At 38.6% G+C, this 24,871-nt stretch overlaps 1 protein-coding gene across 4 annotated transcripts in view; it reads right to left on the reverse strand.

Moving 5' to 3' along the window:
* SPHKAP (SPHK1 interactor, AKAP domain containing) overlaps positions 1-24,871 on the reverse strand; it is a 236,891-nt gene that overhangs the window by 59,539 nt on the left and 152,481 nt on the right. The window contains exon 1 of one of the 4 annotated variants that reach the window (XM_062638983.1): positions 11,573-11,704. Coding sequence is in view for 2 of the 4 variants with exons in the window: in XM_062638980.1 (XP_062494964.1) it covers positions 11,183-11,314 (132 nt within the window). In the remaining 2 variants the exon portion in view is untranslated. The other 3 variants (XM_062638980.1, XM_062638981.1, XM_062638982.1) reach the window with 3 other exon arrangements.

Genomic DNA, 24,871 nt, shown 5'->3' on the forward strand with positions numbered 1-24,871 from the left:
TTGGATAGAAAATACATGTAGCTAATCAAAAATTGCTCGCTGTTCCACCGTTTTCCTATTTAGATTGATTACAAATCAAATAGACTGTAAAAGTGTAATTGAAATTTGGTAGGTACTCAGGATTTTGTGTGTGATAGGAAGGTGAACATTGCTTTCATGTTTTGAACAGTGTGTTTCTAATGTTTGTCGGGTTCTGAAATCCTTTGTACCAGATTTCCTGCGAAATAATAAATCTGTTTTTGGAAATCTGAGATTAACAGAGGACTGACTTGTCCCCAGGTATTTTAGGGAAAAGCTTGAAAATTTTCTACTGTCACAAAATCACTTTCAACCAATTAAAAAAAAAGGTAAAGAGCAAAACTGTCACTGAAAAGGGATGGTGAAAACAAACTGATTCAACAAACTCTGAATCTGAATTATACAACAGATTGAGCTCTTGGAAGAAAAGTGTGTGTATGATCAGTCAAGAGGCTATCATGCTGCATAGTGTTCTTCATTACAAATCATGAGATCTTAGAATTGACTTCAGCTTAGTGTAGTTGAAGATGCAGTGTTCCATATCACAGAAGTTAATGCTACTGAATACTAAAGGAAATTATAATAAAATATTTATTACAACTGCCCGAAGACTCCCCAGCCACCAGTAAGCTACAGAACTCATCATAAAACCATTACAGGGTTTTTCCTTTTCCTTTCCCTCTTTTTTCTTTCCTTTTTCTTTCTTTTTTCTTACTCTCTCTTTTCTCTTTCTTTTTTTCTTTTTTTTTTTTTCTGCTGTAAGTAAATCTGGAAGCTTTGGTAGATATTCTTCCATGGAGAGTCTATGCTCTTTCCTCAGTTCTCAGAAATAACATTAACCAATCTCAAAATCATTTCTACAGCTGTAAAAAATAAGGAAGTTCATAGTCTACTGTCATTTACTTGCTTGAGCAGGCAGCTTCACCCACATATCTCTATATTCAAAAAACAATTGTTCAAACCTACTCTATGTAACTGTGATGGTGGTGCCCACTAAACTCAATTTGATTATGGTAAATATTTTACTTTAAGAGTATTTAAAGAACTTTCAAAAGTACCTAACTAGTAAATGTATTATTTCCTCAACTCCATTCTGGTTTTCAGCCCTTTTTATCTGAAAGAAAGCCAAACTGGTTTAGATTCCTGCGAAATCTTTCAAAATTTTAGGATTATAGTAGTGTTCAGGAAACAGTATGTTTTTGCATTAATTAATGATAAGTAAGACAATAGGCTAAAAATAAGTGTCTTCATCTAAAATAGTCACAGAAATTTCCTATTCTCTTTAATACAGTATTGTTTCTATGACCACCTGCAGTCATATATGTAAACTATTTAGTTAAAATATCAGGATATATTCTGAAGTTATTTTAATGCCAAAGAATACATTCTGTCATTGCTTATTCAAAACATTGCTTATTTTATTTTAGATGCCTGAAATATTCCTGAACAATTCCGATACACTACTAATATCACAAAGGAACTAAAATCTTAACAATTTTGATGCTAATATGTCAGTAAATAGCAATCTACGGTAAGATAGAAAACAAGGCCTCAAAACCCACTTTTTGAAAAGCATGGAATATTTTAAAAAGCAAAATAACATTGTTCGAGATGTGAACAAAATGAAAATACGTCTAATTATCTTGGCTTCTAATATGATACAAAATGATTTCGTATAATTCTGTCAAGATACTACAAATATTGTCTTTATCATGTCCTTATCGTGACCTGCAGTGTGTAATGAGTACTTGCTTAATTAGTATTACATTAGTATTGCGTTTACACCTAATGCAAAAATATAACCCAGACCAAGTGTAGACATGGGTTTTCAGTTATCCACTGAGAAATCAAGAGGCAATTTGGTTGCAGGGAATCTGAGAAAGATTAAATTGCTCTTTGATGTTACTAGTTCTTTTCACGCTTGGTCCTTGCAGATAAAAGTGTTTCAATTAGATGTTAGTTCAGATACAGACAAGCTCATTCTCACCACAATCCAGGAATGATCCTACAATATCTGCAGTGAAGCTGACCATGTAGCTGGACTGTACAGCAAAAAGGATATCTAAATTGACCATGTGCATCACAACCATTATCTTGTCCAGGTTTCTTTTATAAAAAATAAAAATATTGCAGCATGAAATTTTAGTATTTTGTAATGCATCCTAAAACCCCAAATGACCGTAACTCACAATACTAAGAAAGATGAAGGTGCTTACTCTGGGGCAGCGATGTTACACTGCTTCAGCAGAGCCCAGCAGCTGGCATGCTGTTCATATTAGCTTCATTATGAGCAAAGTTTGCCTCTTGTTTCATGTCTTTGTGTGTGTTTAGGTTTTACTCTGATCAGCACTGCAAAGTCCAAGTTCCTTTGATTCAAAGGAACAAAAAAAAAACAAAACGGTATAAACTCTAAATCCAGGTTTTGCAAAGTTACTTTTAGATGCAGTCCAATAGTTCTAGTTCTTGTGTCTCCAAAAGCAATGCATGCCAAAGTAAACCCCATCCTGTGACCTCTTGTTTGTTTGTTTAGTTTGGTTGGTTTGTTTATTTTAATTAGTCAACTTGGATTATTATTTGTATTATTTGTTGATGATCCATCTCTACTTTTGAAGTGGCAACTCAATTATTTTTCTAATAAAGAGTACCTTAAAAGCCATGTCTTCTGAATCAGGAAATTATTTGTTGCACTCAGCAAGTATGTACTTATCTATGAATTAATTTTACTTGTATGAAATAAAAACCTGCTACCAATGGTAGTACCCAAAGACACCTCTCTCTTATACTTAGATATAGCTATTCCACAATGTATAGTATTGCTTTCCACAGTCTTTTTCTTTCTAATTTATGTAATGTAATTTATGTAATGAAAAAATTACATATATGTAATTTTTAAAGTGTCAAAAATTTGTATTTGGTAATTATATTAATATTTTAATCATATCATGCATGCCACTGATACAGTTCATATATGGTACTTACTTTGAAGAATGTGAATACTGTGACCATGGGTTTCCACTGTATTTATGGCATATATTGTGCTCAGGATTGAATTTATTGGCAGATACAGTGTGACCATTTAACTAAACTCCTTAACAGCTGTGCTGTTACTTCTGTAGTTCTACATATTCAAGGAACAATTATTTTTTCTAGTTGATGGGAGGGCCTTATTCCAGAATTTGTGTGAGGATGATGGGTTTTTCATTTCAGTATCACAGCATGCAAATCTTTTCCTCTTCAAAATAAATGAGCTGTTCTTTTTTATTGAATGTATACAATGGTATTGCACATTTTTCATGGAGAAGGAAGACACTGCCTTGATAACATAGAGGAAGAACAATCTCTAAGTACATTGTTGAAATGTTACTTTGCTGATTTGATCTCTTCACTTTTCAAATTGAAATAGCATAGACAGTTATAAATGAATCTTAGGGGGAAAGGATTTGAACTGAATTTAAACACAGCTCAGAAAACTGAGAGACACTTTTTCTTTCTCCCTTTAATATTCTTAAGAGCCACTGCATGTGATGAACAGCTCCATTGCTGGTGATGTGCTGTGCCTTGTATATGGAATTCTGATAACTATGCAATCTTGCAAGGACTACAAGAGAACTATCTAAGTTTTTCATTGCTGAAAGAAAATACAAGTCCACTCCTATGTAATGTTCTAAGTAAACTGAGCCTTTGCTGAAGTAAAACTTCAGTATCCAAGTAAGTTCTGATTACTACACAAACAACACTGCCGTTCCCTTTGGCCTGCTGAAAGCTGATTTTCCAACAAATGGGTCCCTGGGCTGAGCGGTTACACTCAAGCTTCCCCGACTCGCCTAACCCAGAGACCCTGTACTGCCAATACAGAAGAAAATTAACCTCCATGCAAAAAAAAAAAAAAACCAAAACAACAAAAAAAACCTACAAATCTAATTGGTTACATAGTTGCCACTAAGTAACTAATTCTATTCCATATCCAACCACATGCTCCTCTGATGTATCCTTGGGGCAGCCAGTGAAATTAAACTATTATCCAAGTCTAGGCTCCAAAACTCCATGCATTTTTCTGTTTGAAAAATTTTAACTGTAACACAAAGAAGTCTTCAATGAATTCCAGATTTTCATCACTTCACACAATAAATTAAAACTTTTCCAGAAAACAATAAAACTCCTGTAATACTTAGAAACTGGTTATTACAAGTGCATGCAGCCAGCTCAGAATACAGCATAGAGGGTAGGTCCCAGTCTTAGAAGTGACCACAAGAGTTACACAGTTATACTTGTTGACTAGTTCTGAATTTCACTATCAGGGGCATGTGCACTGCAGAATGAGGTTCTATGTTAGACTTTTTTTAAAGCCCTTTTTCTTTCAGCTATAAATTAAATTGAACCACAATTTACAAAGCAAACTTTCTTATGGAGCAGTCAAGAATAATTAGATATATAATAAATTGTGGTGCCACAATCAAAAAGAAACATATCTTTGACAAAAAGACACTGACAACCTGTTATGTGTCATGGGTGTTGGCAGCAGACATATTTAATAATAATCAGGCAAGTCTTGAAGTGAAGAAATATAATGAGGGAAACTAAAGAGATTAATGAAAATGATCCAAGGTTGACAAGACTGAAAAAGAAGGTTTAAAATTCATATTGGGCACCAAATAAATCCTAGCAATCATAGCATTAAATTGCACATAATAAATTTGTACTTGCCATTAAAATAAAACCCAGAAATATCCAGTATATTTTTTTCCCTGTTTTCAGTGAAGCAGAAAGAAGGGAAGGTGCATTGTACGTGCAGTCTGAAGCACTACGCAATACACTAATAAGCAAAGATGTGGTAAAAAAATAAGGAAGGAACTCCCACAAGTTCCTGACACTGAGCTCTTGATATACGTGAACAGTTTCAAAGTGCATTGTCACTACCAGTGGTAGGCTGGCTTTCCTTTCCTGCTCCTCCCTAGAGAGCACAGCCAGCCCTGGCCAGCAGCTGGCACAACATGCAGGGAGAGGTGGAGTTGCTGCTGTATTTTACCCAATGGGTTGGTAATTAAAGCTACTGTTTTGATGTAGAAGTTTTATTCATGTTTTTCCTTCTGAGAGAAAAATAAACTTGCCTATTCCACTTCTGTGTGGATGCTCCAAACTACTTGGCTATTAGTGCTTTAGTTCCTGGTTCTGCATGTTGAAGCTGTTTCTGCATCCTCTCTGAAAGGCAGCAGCAGCATTCCAGCCAAGCCTGAACAAGCATAATATAGAGCAGTGTACCTGGAGAAAACACTGCCAGAATCCCTGTGATCCCAAGTTGGTACCCTCAATGGAGAGAGCTCTTCTATCAGCCTGTTCCTGCTCCTCAAGACCTCTAGCACAACAAGACGCGCTGCTGTCTGAATGTGGTAGTTACTGTTCTGACTTCTGGCTGTTAAGGTGCCAATCATGGCTTAAAATATTGTTCTTTAGAGGCTGCTTTGGTTTACAACTTTCTTTGTCAGGGAATGACAGCTGCATGAGGAAGTGACCTGAAGCAGGTTTTATTGTCATCCACAGTACAATAAAGGCTTCCACCAGTTTAACTATGCCTCCCTCCCTTCTACTCACGGTGTAACTGAAGAAATGTAACAAGAAAGAGTAATTAACATAGGACTGAGGAAGGAGATGGCAGATCTGCTAACTTGATGAGTGTGTTTACAGTGATTAGTGGAAGGAGGTCATAGTCTAAATCATTTACAAAGTGAACAGCATAGCAACAAATTATGGACATATCAAACTGTCACTGATACCTTTTAGGATTTCTCCACTCATTCCTGGGGGAAAGACACTTCAAAGAGGAGGGGACTGAATGATGGAGAAAAATGGGTTGATATATGTAGACAGAACTGCGAACAGAGTGACTGATGCTGCAGTCAGAAAGGGGAGAAGTGATGTATGGGAGTAGAGCAGGAACTGAAAGACATTAATGGATGTGTTCAGGAAAAGAAGTGTGAAGTTCAGGTAGGAGGCTAGGGTAGCCTTGATTAAAGAATTCAGAATAGATGAAATTGGTAAAATAAAGGAAGAAGTGGAGATGCAAGTCTGGAAATAAGTAATCTGGTTTTGTCACTGCAGTACCTACTGGGTTAGTAAAACAAAGAATGGAAATTATACAGATCATTTATTTACTACTTCTGTAAGTGAAGTAGTAAAGAAATCCCTCACTGATACTGTTTAGTAGTGGTCTTGGCAGTCCTGGGATAATGGTTGGACTTGATCTTAAAGGTCTTTTCCAACCTAGCTGATTCCATGATCTTAAGGCTCCCTCCTCTTGTCACCCACTCTGAAAGGATAAGATTCCTCATCCACAGACTTATGACCTTCAACAATTTAAGTTCCTTCTTGGTTCAGCTGAAATTTTTCTCCCCTGACCTCACTGAAGGAAAACATATCTGATAATTGTTGCCTATGTTTGACAACATAGGTTAGCTAGGTTAATGAACTGTTTAAAGTAATTCCCCATGAAAACAGGATGCAGCATGTCATTTCAAGAATTCCCACCACTGACAATCAAACTGACATTGTAAGAAGATAGTGAAATCCAAAATGATCACATAGCATTAGATAAATTTTCTGGCCACTTCACTCAAAGCATCTGGTAAATTAATTGTTAATTTGCAAATGAAAAGCATACCCAGCAAGTATTAAACTAATTTCTCTGGTTGGGCTGCAGTACTGGTTCTACACAAGTGCAGAAAAGCAAATTTCATCCTCATATGTGATATCATCTACTGTTGTAATGCATGCAGTTCTCTTGATAATGAAGTTCTGACATTACACTCTTGTTCAGGGAATTTCTTTATTTCCCTTCTCTTATTTAAAAGAAGATCTGTAATAAATTTGTTTCTCTTCTACTCATACGGGTGGAAAATATGGAGACCAGACCGGTAAGCTATGTCTCACCAGTCTCACCAAATACTACCCATCATCCTCTGTCTCTTTGCTAATTTCATTCCACTCATCACTGACAGTTGTTTCAAAATAAATTCTTAGTACTGATTCCTGTTGGTTTATGTGCTGCTTTTCTTTTTGTTGTTGTAGTTCTTATTTATTTATGATTTTTTATAAGAAACTGTTATCTCTAGCTTACACCTGTGACTGTTGAACTTCATAATTTGAGTCTTTGCCTAAAATTTTTTCTCCTTAAAGGATCAAAGCTATATTTAACTTGTTTCTAAAAGCATCTTAGTAAGCCACCAAATCTGTTTTCTCTGTTATACAAGATGTGTGCTTTGCTGGACCACAAGCACAGCTGTCAGCTGAAGTCTGTGACATTAGTGTTACCGTATAAGTTACAAATGGCAGTGAGTGGGTGCCACATGCTTACTGTCTGTAAGAAAGGTCTAATACAGCAGCAGCTTTTTGATCTCTTCTTTGAATATCTTAACTTACCTCTTTGCATCTGTGGTAGACCCTAGCATATTCATCAATATTAAAAAATGCTTGGTTTTCAATACAACCATATAAAACTAGAAAGGCTTTTCTTAACCATTCTCTGAGCTCTATGTGCAAAAGTTTTCTGCCATGCCAGGTACCACTGATAGGTAGCAAAGATATTTCATTCTGTGTTGGTGATACAAAACTTTTAGCCAACATTCTTTGGGCTTGTCTTCTCATGGTTTAAAATATACAGTCTATACTTCTCAACTTTGTTTGGGGAAATGGATAAGCATTTTAATTCTTCTGAATTAGTGTTCAGTCTAATATTGCTTCTAAGCTCCAGTACTGTTTCTCATTATGAACTGAAGAACACTGATTATCCTGCCTTCTCTTTCTAGTATTCACACAAAATGTGTGCTGAAAACATATGCCAGTCCAAAAGACATGTTGGAAGGTCAGGTAAGACTACTTTCAGATATACAGCGTTGGTCAAAAATTGCATATGTATATACACTTAATTTCATAAGCTTGAGCAGAAAAACTGCAGTTTTTACCAAAACTAGTGGCTCTATCTCCTTAGGCAGCTGTTCAACAGCATCCCAAATAGTCACTGGCTTACACAAGGGACAGAAGGACAAAAGTTCCTGGCTCATACATAAGAAATTCAAGTGGTTTTCTTCCTGCCTCTTACCTGAAGAGGCAAAGTGTGAGATGTATGGTCTTAACGTGGTTTTGTTTCTCCACCATAAAAAAACCCAATAAAAATCATTATCGACCACAGTTCCAGCTTCCAGAGTGTGATGTGCACCAAATATGTCTTTTAGCTGCTTGAAGAAAAAGTGATAGCTACCAGTTCTGTGCAGTTCTCTGCAGCTGCTTGTTTGATCCTCAGGATAAGCATTCATTGCAAGAAGCTACTGCCAGTAGATGCCCAAAGGCCACTAGCCTGCTCTGCTGTGCTCCACAGTGGCTGCAAGGCATCCAGACCTGGGGCTTATGTTTTGCCTCAGATATGGAAGCCAAAACAAGGGAAGGTATTGAGCTGGAACTAATATGCACTTTTGGTTTATGCTGAACTCAGGTAGTGATGTGTGTGATAGGAGAGTAAGCAACATGGGCAGAGCTGCAGCATCGGTGAGACCAGGTGTGAGTAGCCACAAAAACAGTCCAATGCCCAAATTGAATCTGTAGGGAAGATGCAAAATACTATTTGATTTATAACAGTTCAGTAGTGAAAACTTTCTTTGGTAAGGTATGTAAAGTTAAGTCCTAAATGCTAACACTCTTTGTATTTCTTCACAGCTGCTGTAACTATTTCCCAATTAAAGTTACCCAAATATTGTGGACATGATGAGCTGAAGATGTGTGAGGACAAGTTATCTGTCCCCTGGACTCTCAGGTGTGCTTTTTTCCCCAGGGTTTCCTGGTGAATAGAGAAATGGTGTAAATAAATTACTTGCTGTTCTGGTCAGCTTTTTTCCTAGAGTCCTCTGACCCTTATTCACAGTAAGCATGAAGTTTACATAGTTGTTCAGCAAAGAAATGGCTGCCTTGATTAACAAATAACAAGCAGCTGTCAACATAGCAGCTGCAGGAGATAAAAGAGATGACAAAGATAACTGTGGTTCTTGATAAAGGAAGTCTGACTTGCTTAAACTATGGAAGGAAGAAAAAAAATCACTCTTTAGAAAGAAGAAACATGTATGCTGTTCACAGGAGTAAGATAAGCCTTGGCCTTACTACAGAAATAGATTATGGTTTTTGGGTAATAGGCCTAGCTGAAGTGAAGAGATGGCAGATCTCTGATGGCAGAGTTCTGGAGTGGAGTAGAACTGGTTTCCTCAGCTTTACACAGTGATGAAAAGCCTAGCAATAACTGTGGAGTTGGCAGATGTTTGTATGCCTATGAGGAGGTAAACATGTAACAATGAAAGCAAGATCATAAGCAAGGGAAGTGGTAGCTTTTCTGTTTCTTAATATCTTTAAGACTGTCTCTTTGGAATATCTGTTTTATCCTGACCCAGGTTACTGGGGTCAAGATCACACTCTACCCATTTTTTGTTGTGGAGTGTGAAATGTCAGATCAGGTAACTTAAGAGTCTCTCTGGTCTTACACTCTGAGTCCCTGACTTTCAAATTGTGGCTTCCCATAAAATCCTAAACTTTGTACAATCACCTTGGTATTTGGTGTGTAAAAGTTGCATATAAAATTACTAGCCACAATTAACAAACTAAATCCTTCTCACCACCCCTGAAAAGCCAAGGCAAAAATCGAGAAGGGCTACTTCTGCATCAGGCAATTCAGATCAAAGTGCAAAAACATTATTAAGCTTTAGTCCGTAAATGTTTATTGATATGAAACATTACTCAGTCAACTCTCTTTTGGGGGATTGATTTCAAGCATTTTGTTTCTTCCAAATAAACAAAAGCAATCTCTCCTGCAAGTAGTTATCACCCATTTAAGTGCTGTCGACCCTCTGTCCCCAGGCCAGTTCCTCGTGAGTATTCAGGTTTCACTACCTTGTTTTTATGGCTGTGTTTTCTCTGAACTTTATTATTTGTACCCTTCATTTCCCATTGGGACCCTGCACTGGAAGCAACGAAACCAAAACAAATTGTAATAATTTGCAACATATGCTTTTTATCTCTGATAGTCTGTATCATACTTGAATGGTACAATTTCTATAACGCTTTCTGTCTGCTATCATCAAAATGCAATTTACTTGTGATTGTTGAAAATTATGCTCAACCACATCTTGCATCTCCGGTAGGCTACTTCTATCTGTGCATCAATTTCCGTCTTGAAGGAAGTTTTGCTCTAATCTGCTGTTCATAAGGGCTATAAATACATAAGCTGGGATAAGAAAAGTACAGTGATTTTTTTTAGTTTTTTTCTTCCATTGTCAAATCCTCTGATTCACTAGGTAGCGTACGTGCATCGAAGTGGCTTAAGCACAATATCCTAAGGGTATTTTATTAAACACTAACTCTTAAGAAGCTGCGGTATGGAAACCAGCTGTTGTAGGAAGACTAGATGACAAATACCCCCCCCCCCTTCTTTTTTTTTTTTTTTTAATTCTTTTAAGAAAAGCCCTTTAGTTTCTGCTTTTCGTGTAGGAGTAAAGCCATGGCGGTTGACCACCTTCTGGCGAGTAGCTGCACATCCCCATCCCCTCTGCAGCTGGACACGAATTTGCAGTGTCCGTTCCGGCTGCTCTCTTCCTCCCCAAGCTCCAGCCCGGCCTCTCTCTCCGGCAGCGGCTCCGCACACCCGGCCGCCCCCCGCCTTCCCAGCGGTCATTCGGCCGCGTTCCCCCTTAGGTACCGCAGGAGCGAAGCTCGGAGCCTCCGCGGGCGCGCCGCCGCTGTGTCCTCGCTCCTTCTCGACCGCTCTCAGACGGGGGACACCGCTTCCCTGCGGTCTGCCGTGGTAAGCACTGGCAGGGGTCCGCGGCGGAGGGCGCCCGGCGCGGCTCCTTACCGGGAGGGGACCCGCCAGCGCTCAGCGCTGTTACTCACCGGGTAGGCAGCCGGGACCCGCGGACGCCTGGAGCCGCTCTCTAGCGGGCAGGCACCGGCGGCAGCCGTCACTCGCCGGGCAGGCAGCGGGCACCCGAGCGGGGTCCGCAGGCAGCCGTTACTCGCCGGGCAGAAGGCACCGGAGCTGTTCCTCGCCACAGGCGGCGGCAGCCCCTTGCGACGCGGCGCAGCCCCAAGCGCGCAGGCGGCTGCTCGCGGGGAGGGGCGCGGGCGCGGGCCCTACCTGGGCGCGGCGTGGTGGGAGCGACCGGGCTCGGCGGCGGCCGGTTCGGAGCGGCCGGACATAGCGGGCTCGGCGGCGGCGGGACCCTCCGCTCCGGCGGTGTCGGGCCAGCAAGAGCGCTGCCCCGGCTCTCTGCGGTGCGGCGACTCCCGGCCCTGCCCTCTGCCTCACTCCTCCCCTACCCGCTCCGGCCGCCTCCCCTGTCCCTCCCTCACGGTAGGGCCCTCCGGTGGCGGCGGGCCGGGGGCTGCTCTCCGCGGGGCATCGGTCAGCTTGGACCCCTGCGCGGGGTGGTACGGACCGCGGCGGGTCCGAAACGGCACCTCAGGCACGGCTTGCCCAGGCGAGAGCTGCCACCCGTCGCAGCGCCGCCCCTGAGACCCTTCGCACCTGCGACCCGCCGCCGGGCTGCTGATGCCCAGTCGGAGAGTCGGAGGGAGAGATGCTGGAGGCGGCTGGTCGGGGTCACTTCGGTTTCGCTGAAGTGATGTAGAGGGCTGCACGGAGTTCAGGACGCCTGAAGAAGTTGCTGGGGTTGTGCTGTGTTTGTGGTATGGGAACTGGGACGTGACAGCGAGGTGCTGGGTGACTCCAGCGAGAAATAGGCGATCGTTGCTGACTCCTCGTTATGAATGTCATGATGTTCTTAGAGCCCCAGCCCCGTAAACCACGTGGTTTAAATGACGGGGTTTTCTTTCTGTCTGTCTTAGATGCAAGACTTAGGGATTTAGAAAAGGAGCCTACTTAGTTAACTGCAACTTCTATCCGGTTTTGAGCTCTTTTACACTTATTTGTCAATTGAAGCAGTTTGTTTTGTTTTTTTTTCCCCAAGAAAATACTGAATGCCTTGTGGCTTGATTTTGTTGTGTTTGCACACCCGCATCTGAGAATCTGTGCAGTACAAATTATTAGAATCGGTTTGTAGTCGTGCAGAGGTGAGATTAAAAGCATCTGAGTCACAACTGATGCACGGTCCAAACAAGTTGTTTGTGAAATCCAAGGTGGAGAGTATGCAGAACCTCCTGGGTACAGTAGGAGTTCTTTGGCTCAGGTGTGAATTTGCAGGACTGGAGACAACTGTCATAACTCCGAAGTTGCTGTCAAGGACCGCTTTTGCTGAGATTTGTTTTCAGTACGTTTATGATCTAGGTCAGAGCCCAAGGTCTGCTTTATCAAGCATGTTGTGCTTCTGTTAGTTAGCAGGCACCATGCTCGACAGAGGAATTGAGTAAACCCATTGCAAGAACTTAGACATTTCCAGAAATACTGCTAGAACCTTGACTTGGGTATGGTGAGCCCTCTTCTTTAGTCATTGTAGTGTTCCAGGATTGTCTGAGTGAATTCAAAGACAAAGGGCAGGTGGCAAGGGCAACTAAAGTTGAGCTTTGACAACCATCTTTTTAATTTGCAATAAAGATTCAGTATTTCTCTTATTGAAATGTGTAATTCCTGTGTCTTTGCTACACTTTGCTATTCTCTTTAGTTGCCACAGTGCTATGAAATTGTGAAGTTCACTGAGGTTTGGAAGGGCTTAGGGCATGTAGAAGGAATTATTTTATATATAAACTTTTTTTTTTCTCTTCCAATTTACAGTGCAGAAATTTCTTTAATCAACTTTGCAGCCAGAGGCATGGTATCATTTAACTACTGAACCAAAACTTTTCATTGTTGAAAAGGCCACCTGAAGGGTTTGTTCTTGATTTGCATAACCAAGAGGTGACAGTTTGTTGTTAATTTTTAAATATTTCTTAAGATTTTATGCTATAGATATGGATCATCCCCACTGTCATAGCAGTCACCTGTCAAGTTGTAAAGTGACAAATGAGAGATGGCAAGGCTGATAGCTACATTGTCATGGTTAAGGGTAAATGGGAATCAAACCAAAAGGAAATACTGGGTTTTATACTGAAAGTGGAGAAGCTGAGAAAACTTAGAGAAATAGCAGCCTCTTAGTGGTGCATTTGAATTATGCTGAAAGGCAGCCCATGTAACGGCATAGAAACTTGAGGGATCTTCCAAGGCTCTGAATGAGTGAAAAGTTCTGAAATCCAGAGCCAGGTAAACCATAGCATTTATCTTAAATGCAAGCCCAAGTTAGAGTTGAAACTGGTTGTCTACATGAAACATTACTCTGTTTAATACTTGAATGTCAGCCTGTCTGACATGACTCCCTCAGCACTGTGCTATAACTTTCTCATGCTCTTCTAATGCTCTTGCACCCCTCTGTTCTTGGAAACATGTTGTAATATTCTTTTTTTCTTCTCAGTTCTCACCATGCATATTGCATATTTTGGCATCACTCAGACTCCTAGGTCTTTCATGTCCCTCAACCCTGTTGAATCATTAGCTCTTCTCTCACAGACACCACTGCCCTACTCATGCAGTACTTAAGATTTTCTATCAGCTTCCATTTGATCAGTTACTTTAATTTCATCTATCAGCTTTAAGTTGTTTTTACTGACTTTACATCTCAAGCTCTGTATTTCAAGTGTCCTATTTTCTCTTCCTTGTCATGGCATTCAGTTTCTGATAAATCCAATTCTGATGACATCAAACTTCTAATTTTTCATGTTCTTCTCATTCATTAGCTTGCCTGCTCCTCCTTTGCCATCATTATTTTATCCTCTTTCTGTCACTGTCAATGTTCAAGCATTTCTTCTGCCCCAGATACTTAGTTACCTCAGACTGAGTTCACATGTGACTCTACCAAGTTTTCTCTTAGCTTGCATTTAGGATGTTAATTAAAGCTGGTCAAGACCTGTTTGCTAGTCCCATGGACAGAGGGTAGAGCATGGCTGATGCCTAAAATCCTTTAGTTTTTAAAGCAGTTTAATCTCATCCAAACTGGTTGTGGTTGGTTGGTTGTTTTTCTGAACAGAAAATAATTAATAATTAAAGAGTACAATTGATCATGGGGCTGTGCTAGACTAGACACACATAGACAGCACAAACAGACACTACCAGTCATGTAACATGGCTATTTCAGTCATTAATGAGCTCAGATTTCTTATCTGACTTTTCTGATGCCTCCTTTTGGACACATCCCAGGCATCACACACTCTCTCCATTCTGTATATCTCCTGTTTAGTTTTGAGGGTTTATGTACGTACTTACTTAAACCTTGTCACCACGAGGGGTAAGGTGGGTAAACTTTTCCTTGTTATATTATATTTTACTTATCATCTTTGTGGATTTTGAAGAGGCTCAACACATTAACTTGCCTACAGATGTTCTGTTTGACTATCTCACACCATCTTCCATCCTTAACTCTTGTGTTACTCTTCTTTTCTCTAGTAGAGCACAATTCTTTCCCTCTTTTTCTGTTCCATTTTCTCCCTTACTTCTATTCCTTTAAGTTTGGTGTTTTCTTTTTTTTTTTCTTTTTACTCGTTTTACTTTTGTGCTCTATTACTATTCTGCTATAAGTCCTTTTAAATTTATAATGTTTTCACATTCCTGTTTCTGGGTTTCATAATAGCTTCTTCAGTATTGTTGAAACGTTTTGCTTCTGTTGTGAAAGACAAGGACAGAGACACCTTTCTCTAGGGACAGTCCAGAGAGAGGAAATAACTATTTTCTATCAGTGATGTTAGTACTCCAGAAGTTTATAACAGGTTTTCTACTCCCTAATATCAGATTGTCTGCTCTTGTGAGTTGTCAGAAGAAAGAGCTCTGTGAAAGAAAAGGAGACAGAGAGTTTTTTTTCCTCATGAGAGGTGAGAATATCTGTCTCACCTTTACATTTGGTCTTTGTTCCCTGGTGTGATATGGTTCTGAACCATTATTTTTCCATCACAGGTGCTGCCACTCATCTGTCCCTTACTCCAGCAGGTAAAACTGAGATTGCACACATACTGGTTCTTGCTTTGATTTTTATCACATCCTTATAGTTGATGTGAAGCCCTCTGATTCTTGTAGTTTGATTCCTTCTCTCTATATTTTTGCATTAATAACTCCTCAAACCTGTCTTGTACAGACACAGGCTCTTCTATTGCTTCTTCTCACCATTCCAGAGCATATCTTTGGGCCAGCCATTATGATTGACTTCCTCACAATCTACCAGAATTTTTTTTTGATTTCAGGTAGCCAGCTCTTCTCTTTGCTGAAAGCCCATAATCTTCATTTCTGAGGGAAATAGCCAAGTGCTACTTTGCACCGTTGTTCTTCTTCCTTGACAGTGTTGGCACATAGCCTAAAAAAAGCTATACTTCTTCCTGGAACCTGACTTGACAGAAGAGAACTGATTGCTGTCACACATTGACTTACTTCAGAGCTGTCACTGGGAGTATATTTTTCTGTCAGTTTTTAGATACGAATTGGCAACAGGAAGAGCATCCTGTGCCATTTTAGTTAGCTGTCTGTCTTTTACATGTCAGCCTAGGACACTGTTCCCATACTGGGTAACAGAAAATCACAGCCAGAGAATGCAATATTCTGATATTTTAAGGATACAGACCATTTCAGTTGTTTGCCTTAAGATTTTGCTGGTTTAGACTTTTATAAAAATCTAAAGAGCAACTTAAAAATGATTTATCAGCCCTTCTGTTGGAAAGACAGGCAGAGTAAACTGCTGCAGAGTCGTTAATTTGGGATGACAGAAACTGAAACAATAGCACCAGAGTTGACTGTCACCTGAGAAAATATGCCAATCATTCCTGAAAAGTCAGAGGGAGCCAAACTTAAACAAAGACTGATTTGGTTCCAGTCATTCTTGGAGATAATCAAAGCTCCTCTGCACATGGTCCTGGAGAACCTTTGCAAACTGAGCAATTCTGTGCTTCTGTGGCTTCAAATTTTTCTTCAAGCAAAAAGCGGTCCTTGAAAACTGGGCTTATGCATGAGTTGGCTTGCCCCCAGAAATCTATCCAGTCTATACTGATTCTGTAACTGGATGGTATTTTGAGGGATAGATAAATGTTGTAGTGGGCTGGGAATAATGGTATTTTGGCTTTTCTTGTTCTATGAACTGCTTTTTACACAGCTCTCCTGATTAGAAATACAGAGGTGGAAAGCTTAGCGTGCAGTGCATGGGTATGAAAACAGGATCAAGAAAAGCTCTCAACATCTGAGCATTTTCTGGATGGAGGCATAATGTTTCCAGAATAAATGAGATATTGTCAAATCCCTAGTACAGCGCCACCTCTCTTATGTAACAAGAAAAGTTAATCCACTTGGGACAACTAGATCCTAACAGAGACCTTTGGCACTAGTGTTAATCAAACATTATTTTTTATGCACCTCTATTTATCCTCCTTGTCCATGCTTGCTGTGCAGTTGTTGTGTGCACACAGATTCTTGTCTTGAATGTGTAGTTATTCCCTTACAATTAAAGTAACTCCCTTTCCCAGTGAATGTAAAAGGAGTGCTTCGTAGGTTTTGTGTAGTTACTTAAAGTTTTTTAAAATAGAGATCATTTAACATGGTTTATATTTGTCTACAAACAGTTTATTTACCAAAATGCATATTACAGTTTGCTGTGTTATTGTGCAGTTGATTACAATACATAATTTTTTACCTCATTTGCTATCAGGTTATTGATGAGGTTGCATAATTCTCTTTATGTAGTTGTTAAATATATTGAGTTCTGGTACTTGACAGACACATATCTTTTACCCAAAATATCAAGTGTTTTCAAGTGTTTTTGCTTGTAAAGGTACACTTGTTAAACTGTTCACATTGAAGATTAGGTAGGTAGTTTTATTCTGTTAGTATGTTGCAGATGAAGAGCTTCTTGTCAAATACATTTTTTTCTTCTTTTTTACTGCTTTGGTGATCTAATTACAAAATCTTGTTCTGTTGATCAAAGTCCTTTTCCTTCAGCTAGTGTTGGAGAGATGTTGTAACATGTTGCAACAAAGAAGTAGCTTTACTTATTTCAATTTACGTTAGAACAGATCTAGGTCACACGGTTCTCCCTAGCAATGGCCAGAAGCTTGAGAAGAAAATGAGTCTGACAAAGATAGCCGTTGATGTAGTTGTAAGAAAAGGATCAGTGTCATTTATCACCTCCAGACTGTATGACATGGCTCCCCATTTAATAAAGGTAGACCATTGCTGTAGAACATGGGTGGTAGATGTATTTATTTTTCATCCGTATACGTATTTGTAATTACAAAGAGATATTTCTCTAATATAACCTCAAAATTTTTGAGTTACTATACAAGTTTAAATATTCAATCTTCTCTAACTCCCAAACCTACACTCTATTTTCAGCCAATCTGCATTCCCAGAAAAGATAGGGGGAAGAGAAGGGGATAGGAGATTGTATTTAAATTATGGAAGATAAATCAAGAACATTAAGTTGTTCCCAGATTTTTGAAATTCTGAATGGTTTATTGTCATTATCATGCCAGTAAACAATCGTAGCCAGAGCTCCTGAAATTGAGTGTTTCAACTGCTATCATTCCACAGAGAAAGAAGCTGGTGTTTGCAATAAACTCAAACGGAGGCATTCAGTTCCTTTTAGGTCAAAGCTAATGCACTCACTTTTATTCAGAATTGGGCTAGAAGCTGATAATAATAACCAGCTGGCAGGCAATGAGCCATCATCTGTAGCATTAACTGAAATCTTTTAGGCATCTAAAGGTGATGATACATATACAGCAGACAGAAGGAGACATATTTACAAATACACACTTCAGGTTCATCTATGTTGTTCTGGGTTTTTGGATAAAGATGAAAAAATGCTCTTGGCTTCTCCCTGCTCTCTGAGCATCTAAAATTTATGTCATATGAGCTGTGAGAATATATTTTGCATTGTTGTGTGCTTGCTCTTGTCCCTTCCTACAATTCCAGAGGTCATTCAGTGCTGGTGCTTAAAAGGCTGTGACTATATGGGTCAGCTTTGTTTTGAGAATACATGCAGAATTTTAAAATTCTCTGAACAATTACCAAAAATGGAATCTGGAATTCTCAGTCTTTTTCTCAGAAAAATATCTCAGAATTTTTCATTACTAAACTGTTTTGGAAGTTTTATACTCCAGCGTAGTGTTCCCCTCTGGCTTCATATTTTTGACTGTTCTCTTGGGTGAAATTTTCCAGTGCTGGGAGTAGTTACTTTTTAAATAAGAATTATATTTTGTATGCTCCTAGAAGAAGAGTTGAAACTATGAGACATACTGAAAAGGTCTCGCAGCAGCTATGAATAAGAACTATCCTTCTTTCCTCATGTGGACAGGCAAGCGAAAACAAGAAAAATTGGAAATGCTCAGAAAAAGAGGTTGACAAAAGAAATTCAAAGACCAATGCAGTGGATAATGGATAAAGTCTAATTTTATAGGGTTCTCTGTAGCTATATAGTGCTCTGCAAGACCTAGTGTCTACTAGGTATTAAAATTGCATAGGTGGTGAGAACATGCAATTAAAATATGAAGGAAATGGTTTGCTTTTTTTGGTAGATTTTTCAGGTAAGCATATACTAACTGCTCTGTATTAATGTTCTGGGTGGATTATATGTTTGTGAGATGCAATGTGAGAATTTTTTTATGCAATATATTTGAATAAGTGACAGGTTATACTGACATTAAAGTATGAAAAGAGTAGGGCAGCTGCTACTACTGAAAAACAATACAAAAATTCTTCTTGAGTGTATGCTGTCTTTCAATTGCATTTTGGACATCCCTGGCTGAAATCTCAAGAGAATAACAAAAAGCTAGCAACCTTTGTGCAATCCAGAAGGACTTAAACCTGCTAACTGTGACCTTTCTTGATTTTGATACTTTTGGAAGCTAAATTACCATGTACAGTTGTTTAAGTAGCTGTGGGAGGGGAGATCGTATGTAGATGCCGACAGTCATGTACAAAATCCTATAGAGTTGAAAGTTTGCTTCAGAATTGCTATAAAATCAATTTGCATCACCATAGTAGCTAATGTTATTTCCAGTATCATAAATACCAGTTGTTAAACCAAAACGCGTATTTCCACTGTAACAGGTACAGCTGAGCCACAGGCATGAAAGCCTCTCTGCACAGCCCTATCATGTAGCTTAGACCTATTGTTTTCTTAGACAAATTCAAATAATACTGTCCCTGCATCAGTAATCCCCTGTATTTTCTCAGGAACCTTGTAAAATTGTTAGTTACAGGATAACTTTTTGAGATATCCACGAAAACCAGGATTGCATCAGAGCCTAAACTTGCAAGAGCTTAAACACTTTTGAATGAAAATTTCTTTGTAGGACGATCTAGAAATAAAACAGATGTAGAACTTCAACAATAAGGTACCCTTTGGGAAGATTTCAAGAAGGTAAAGGAAATTTCATTTACGGCTCTGAATAGAAAGAATTTATCTAGACTTGGTTAGAAGGAGGGAGTGTTTAGAGCTTGATAAGGTCCTGAAACAATTAAAATTGAAATAAAATGAGGAAAAATCAAAATTAAGATCGCATAACTGTGTGTGAAGGCAGGCATTTAATTTCACAAACCTCTGCTTTTGAATATATGCCTTTTGATTCTGTCAGTGAATTTGCACTTCAGTGTTTAAGTTCCATTTGATGTAGGAAACTAACAAAAATTAAGCAAGGCACGTGTATCTCTGTGTATCTGATTTCCAGTTGCTAATCACACCATTAGCTGGAACCAGAAAGATGCTTCATTTAAAAATATAATTGAAGACTCATCTAGGGAATGGTGTGTTTGAGAAATGAGTGATTCATATGGATGTTCAATGCAACTTTGCTTTAATTAGATGAGCTGCTTATGACTGTAAGAGGAAAGGGTGAAACAAACTTTGTCTTTTCATGTAAAATTTTGAAACACCTTATTCCTCCTCCTCTCATTTTCAGCAAAGAGAAAGAGAGTGATATGAAGGAAAATGGTAAATCAAGATTTTTGCCTGTAGAAACTTTTGGACTGCATTAAATTCAGAGAACTTTCAGAATGTTAATTGTACTTGTTTACCAGAAGTCTTGATTGCATTTTATGTCGTGCATTTATGGAGGATAAAGGAATAAGATGCACAATGAAACAAGGGGGCACAAAATCACAAAATGGAATATAGAAACCTTTAGAATTAGATTTAAGTAATGTTAAGTTTGATGGCTTTGTAACAGTAGCAATGGAAAATGACTGATTTGCTGATACATAGAGAAAAAAGATAGAGTACAGCTAGAGAACATACTGAGAATTCTCACAAGATAAATCATTATAGTTGTGCCATAGTTTAAGAAAAACAGTCTAGAAGAACAGGACACAGGGATAAGGAGTATTTGGGAACTGCAGGTGTCCAGGATGGGCTACAGTTAAACTAACTGATAAGTAGGAGGATAGGAGGATTATTATGTCTCTGGTGCTAACGAACCAATTAAACTGCTATGAACATCTACTGCACATGCTTCAAAGGCTGCCGGAAGTGATGAAGATCGTTGGAAGAAGTAAACGACCCTCAGAGACCACCACCACAATTCTGTACGCATGCGGGGAACTTTCTGGAAAATTATGTAATCCATACGTAGCCTCATGAATATGTATGTATGCCCAGTGGCTATAAAGGGACGGCTTGTGTGGCAATGGGGAGACACACGTTAGGAGGAGCTATCCCCCGTGTCTCCTGGCGCTGCAATAAAGAATACCTGCTTGTCAGCTTGAAAACTTTGTTGGCAAGATTGTTCCCGGAGTTTTCTCTGTATCAACAACGATGTTACAATATGAAATGGATGACTTCTTTAGCTTCTTTCTGGTACCGCTTCCTATATGAAAAGTGAGAAAACCCATAATGGATTTTGTTTGATTGGTTAAAAAAAACCCTGCAGACTGCAAACCCAACAGTATAGTAAGAAAAGGAGTCACACTTTAGTGACCCCTCCTATGAGATTATCCTCTAATGCTGCTATAAATGATGTTTGGGTCTGATATTGACTTAATATACAGTAAACTAACATGATAGAAGGATCTGGCCCTTACAGTTTAGATGTTACATTAAAAATTGTTCTAGATAAGTATTGCCATTAAATTTTCATTATGGTAAAAAGATCTGTGTTACTAACTATTAAGTTATGCAAATATAGTGCTGATACTGTTTTAAAATGCAAGAGTATGATATTCTTATGTGAAAATAATGAGATTGGAGTAAATGTGGCATTTTTTGCTGTAAACTATAGTTCACCTTTTTGAGTTGTAAAATGTCATCAGCAATGTATATGATCTGATATAAGAAAAAACTACTCCACAAAGCTCTAAGCATTTGCAGGTTGTTTTGGCTTTGGGATATGTTTGTGTATATTTGTGCAGCACTCAACTATTTACATCTGGAAAGTTGAATTGAAATTGAACTGAAAATTAGTTGTTTGGCCTCAGACTCATGACTGCAGGCTCAAAGGGACATCGTAGCTCTTATTCAAAATGCATAATTAGCTTTGGAGTATGGAATGGAGTCAAGGGTGTACTTTTTCCCACGTGAGTTTTGTTCCCATTCTGGTACTTTTCTAACCCACTGATTCTCAAAACCTTTTCATACAATGGCATAGCTTCAGCAAAGAAGATTTTTTTGCCATCTTGGATTGTCTGGGCTGACTAGAGAATCCTCCTGACAGTTTGCTTATACGGCTGTAAACTTTCTGAAGGATATTAGACCCAGGTTGTTAATTTTTGGATTACTGTTCTGATTGGCAGGCTATAATATATTCCAGGATTACACTAGTTTTACAGGCTTCATCCACTAACTATATAGCTGAGTGAACAGTTTCTTCTGAGTCTTTTGTCAGAGGAGTGTGAAAATGCATAAATAGATCAGGGCAGGAGGTGAATATGAAGCTAGTCTAATGGGTGGTTGTTTCCCTCAGAGAGTTGTTAGGGCTTTTGATTTTGCTTCTAGATGTGTGTGCACTGATTTTTGCCTTGGAGTCTCCTCAGGCTGTTCATTTTTGTCTGTGTGGATTCACAATTTGTCCAGCATTTCTGTATGTTGGGCAGTCCAACAAGAACTGCTGTACTGAGCTTCCCCTGGGCTGCTGCCTGCTGAAAACTTCAGTGCATATGCTGAGAAAACGCACCGTGTGCAGAAATGTTTAACTTATAGAAAATGTACTATTACATGTGAAGTATCTATTTAATGTGTGGCAGCTTTGGATGTACAAGTGTAAGCACAGACTAGGTGCATGGCGTATGCACAGTATGTCCGGTTCTTACTGGAAGGGTTGTATTTCTACTGCCTGCACCAAGAAATTTCAGCTGGAAGCATGACAAGCCTCATCTAGCCTTCAGTTTCCAGAGAATATGAAGAAAGAACATGTTGTCACAGGCTCTCCTACTTCAGGAATGACAATTGTAGGATTTATAGCTAATATGTAGCCTTATTTTTGTTTTTGAAGTTGTAATGTTAAAAATAGCAGAATACATCCTTTTGGCTTATGGGTAAATTCTTTCTAATAGTTGAAGATGTTACTGACTTTTCACTGACTCTTACTAGCTGCTTATTTGTTGTCCATGCAAAGTAATTATTGTATCTTGAAAGCTTTTTTAAAACTATTTTAACACTTTGGATTAGATCCTGCTCACAGTTGCACCAATGCATTTCTAACGTGGTATAACAAGGTAATAGCATCTTTGGCCCCAACCATGAAGAAATTATTACAGAAGTAGTAAAATGACTGTTGCTCAGAGGTGAGAAAATAAGCTTTGTATGAAAGTTTGTTTTGCGAAAGCTAGTGCTTTTTGGTTGTTGTCCAGAATGAATTTTCATCTGGACATTATAGACATAGTAAGTTTTTAAAAATGAACATACTGTTTAATGTCAAAGACCTTCAATAGAAAATGAATTTCTGAGGTTGATCTCTTCTTTATATGCTATTAATTTAATCTACATATCTATTCAAGAATCCACTTTCTTTTCTAGTTTTTTAAGAATACAGTACTGCTAATACCATTGTTATCTCTCCGATGCAAGGAGATTCTTAGTGTTTTTAGTTGCTGTAGAAGTGGCTCTGCCAGTTTTGGAAAAGCTAGTTTGTCACTAGTTTGCTGTAGTATGAACAAACAAGATTGAAGAAAGCTATTGCAAATGTTGAATGCTTTTTTATTGCACTTTGGAGATTTTTGCAGTACAGTTTAAACTGGTTATGTGACAAAGATGCTATTCAAATTGATGAAACAGACCTCTGAAAGGCAAAGCTCTTAGTGGTCCTCTAGAAATTCTAGTTACTCATAATCGAGGTCTGTGTAATTTTTAATCTACCCTGGTGGGTGTGTGTGTGGTGTTGTGTGGGTTTGGTTGGTTGGTTGAGGTTGTTTATTTTTGTTTATTTCCCCCACCTCCCCACCTAAGAAGCGTGCAATAACATCACAGGCTTTAAAGAAGGCAGTGCTTCAAATTTGTCACTGTACAGTTACTGTTTTTATATACTTTAAGCACTTCTGCTGTCTTCGAAACTTAGATAGGTCTGTCAGTAGGTGGTAGTCTCTAGAGACTCATCACCAGAGTAGACATGTCATTAAACTTTAATCAGGCCGCAGTAGTTTAGTGACAGTAAAGATGTGTGTTAAAGTAAGAATAAGCTTTCAGTCTGAAAAAAATTATCTCTGTTTAAAGACCTATAGATAAAATGAAGATTACTATTAAGAAGTTCATTCTTGCATGTTGATATTCTGATGGTGAAAGTATGCAGCAATATGGCAAAAGGTCTGACAAAAATGGAAATGTTTTATAATACTGATAAAGATGACTTATGAGGATTAGTTAGTGCCTGTTACTAACCTTTCAGTTTTCCAAAGCTGAGCTGTATTTATTATCAAGTAGATAAGCAATGGATAGTTATATTCTTTTATTTTTGGAATAGGAAAGATTGGTGGATTGGTTTGGTTTGGTTTTTTAAGCAAAAAACCTCAAACCCCAAAACATTAATTAGTAGGTATTTGATTTTGAAAATATTACGTCTAGGGTCAAGTATTTTGCAGCAGAAATCAAGACCACAAATGATAATAGAATGAATTTGTAAAAATATCTGTCATGCACATCCCATTTTTAGCATTAAAATCAGGAACTTTTGTTAATTTGATTTAAGAATTAAACTTAAAATGGTGCAGTATTGCTACTTACTGAAGTTTGTACCAAGTTACTGCATAATTCATTTGAAAATTATGACAATTTAAATTTAAAAACTACTGCAAAAACCTAAGTTATTCCAGATTTAATTGCTGTGAAGAGTTGTTTAAAAATCCCATACAAAACCTCACAATTCTACCACATTCGCATTTTGAGTCTTTATCACATGTAACTTTGGCTTTTATGATGTGCCTGGTGGCTTTTCCTCCATTTCCTGTATGACATTTTCAATGGTCAAGATTTTTCAAAAGCAGACAGCATTACCCACCCTTCCCCATCCCAGTGTGATTTTTAGGAGTTCAGCTGTCAGTAATTGATAATTCAGTAATCTTAAAAATTGTCTCACCTTTCTCCATAGATTTTTCTTTGTCATTCTATCATATTTGCTCTCCTGATCATCTAACAGCATGAAAAATACTGTGCCAGCTCCGCTATTTGCAGAGTGAAGCTGGACTATAATTATAACCTTCTAAACTGGAATTGCCAATTGGTTTTGAATCTGGAAAATGCCTTATTCTATACAAGACATTTTATAGGCACAGCAGGCTAATTTTGGTCCTCTGCAGGATTAAAGTTTTTCTTCCTTGTGAATTCTCTCTTCTAATTGCATCTCCTGAACAACAAAACTGCCCTGTGTGTGTGTGTCTGTATGC

Source organism: Pezoporus occidentalis, unplaced genomic scaffold (assembly GCF_034315485.1).
Source record: "Pezoporus occidentalis ecotype Australia unplaced genomic scaffold, CSIRO_AGI_Poc_V1 ctg59, whole genome shotgun sequence".
Lineage (NCBI taxonomy): Eukaryota > Metazoa > Chordata > Aves > Psittaciformes > Psittacidae > Pezoporus > Pezoporus occidentalis.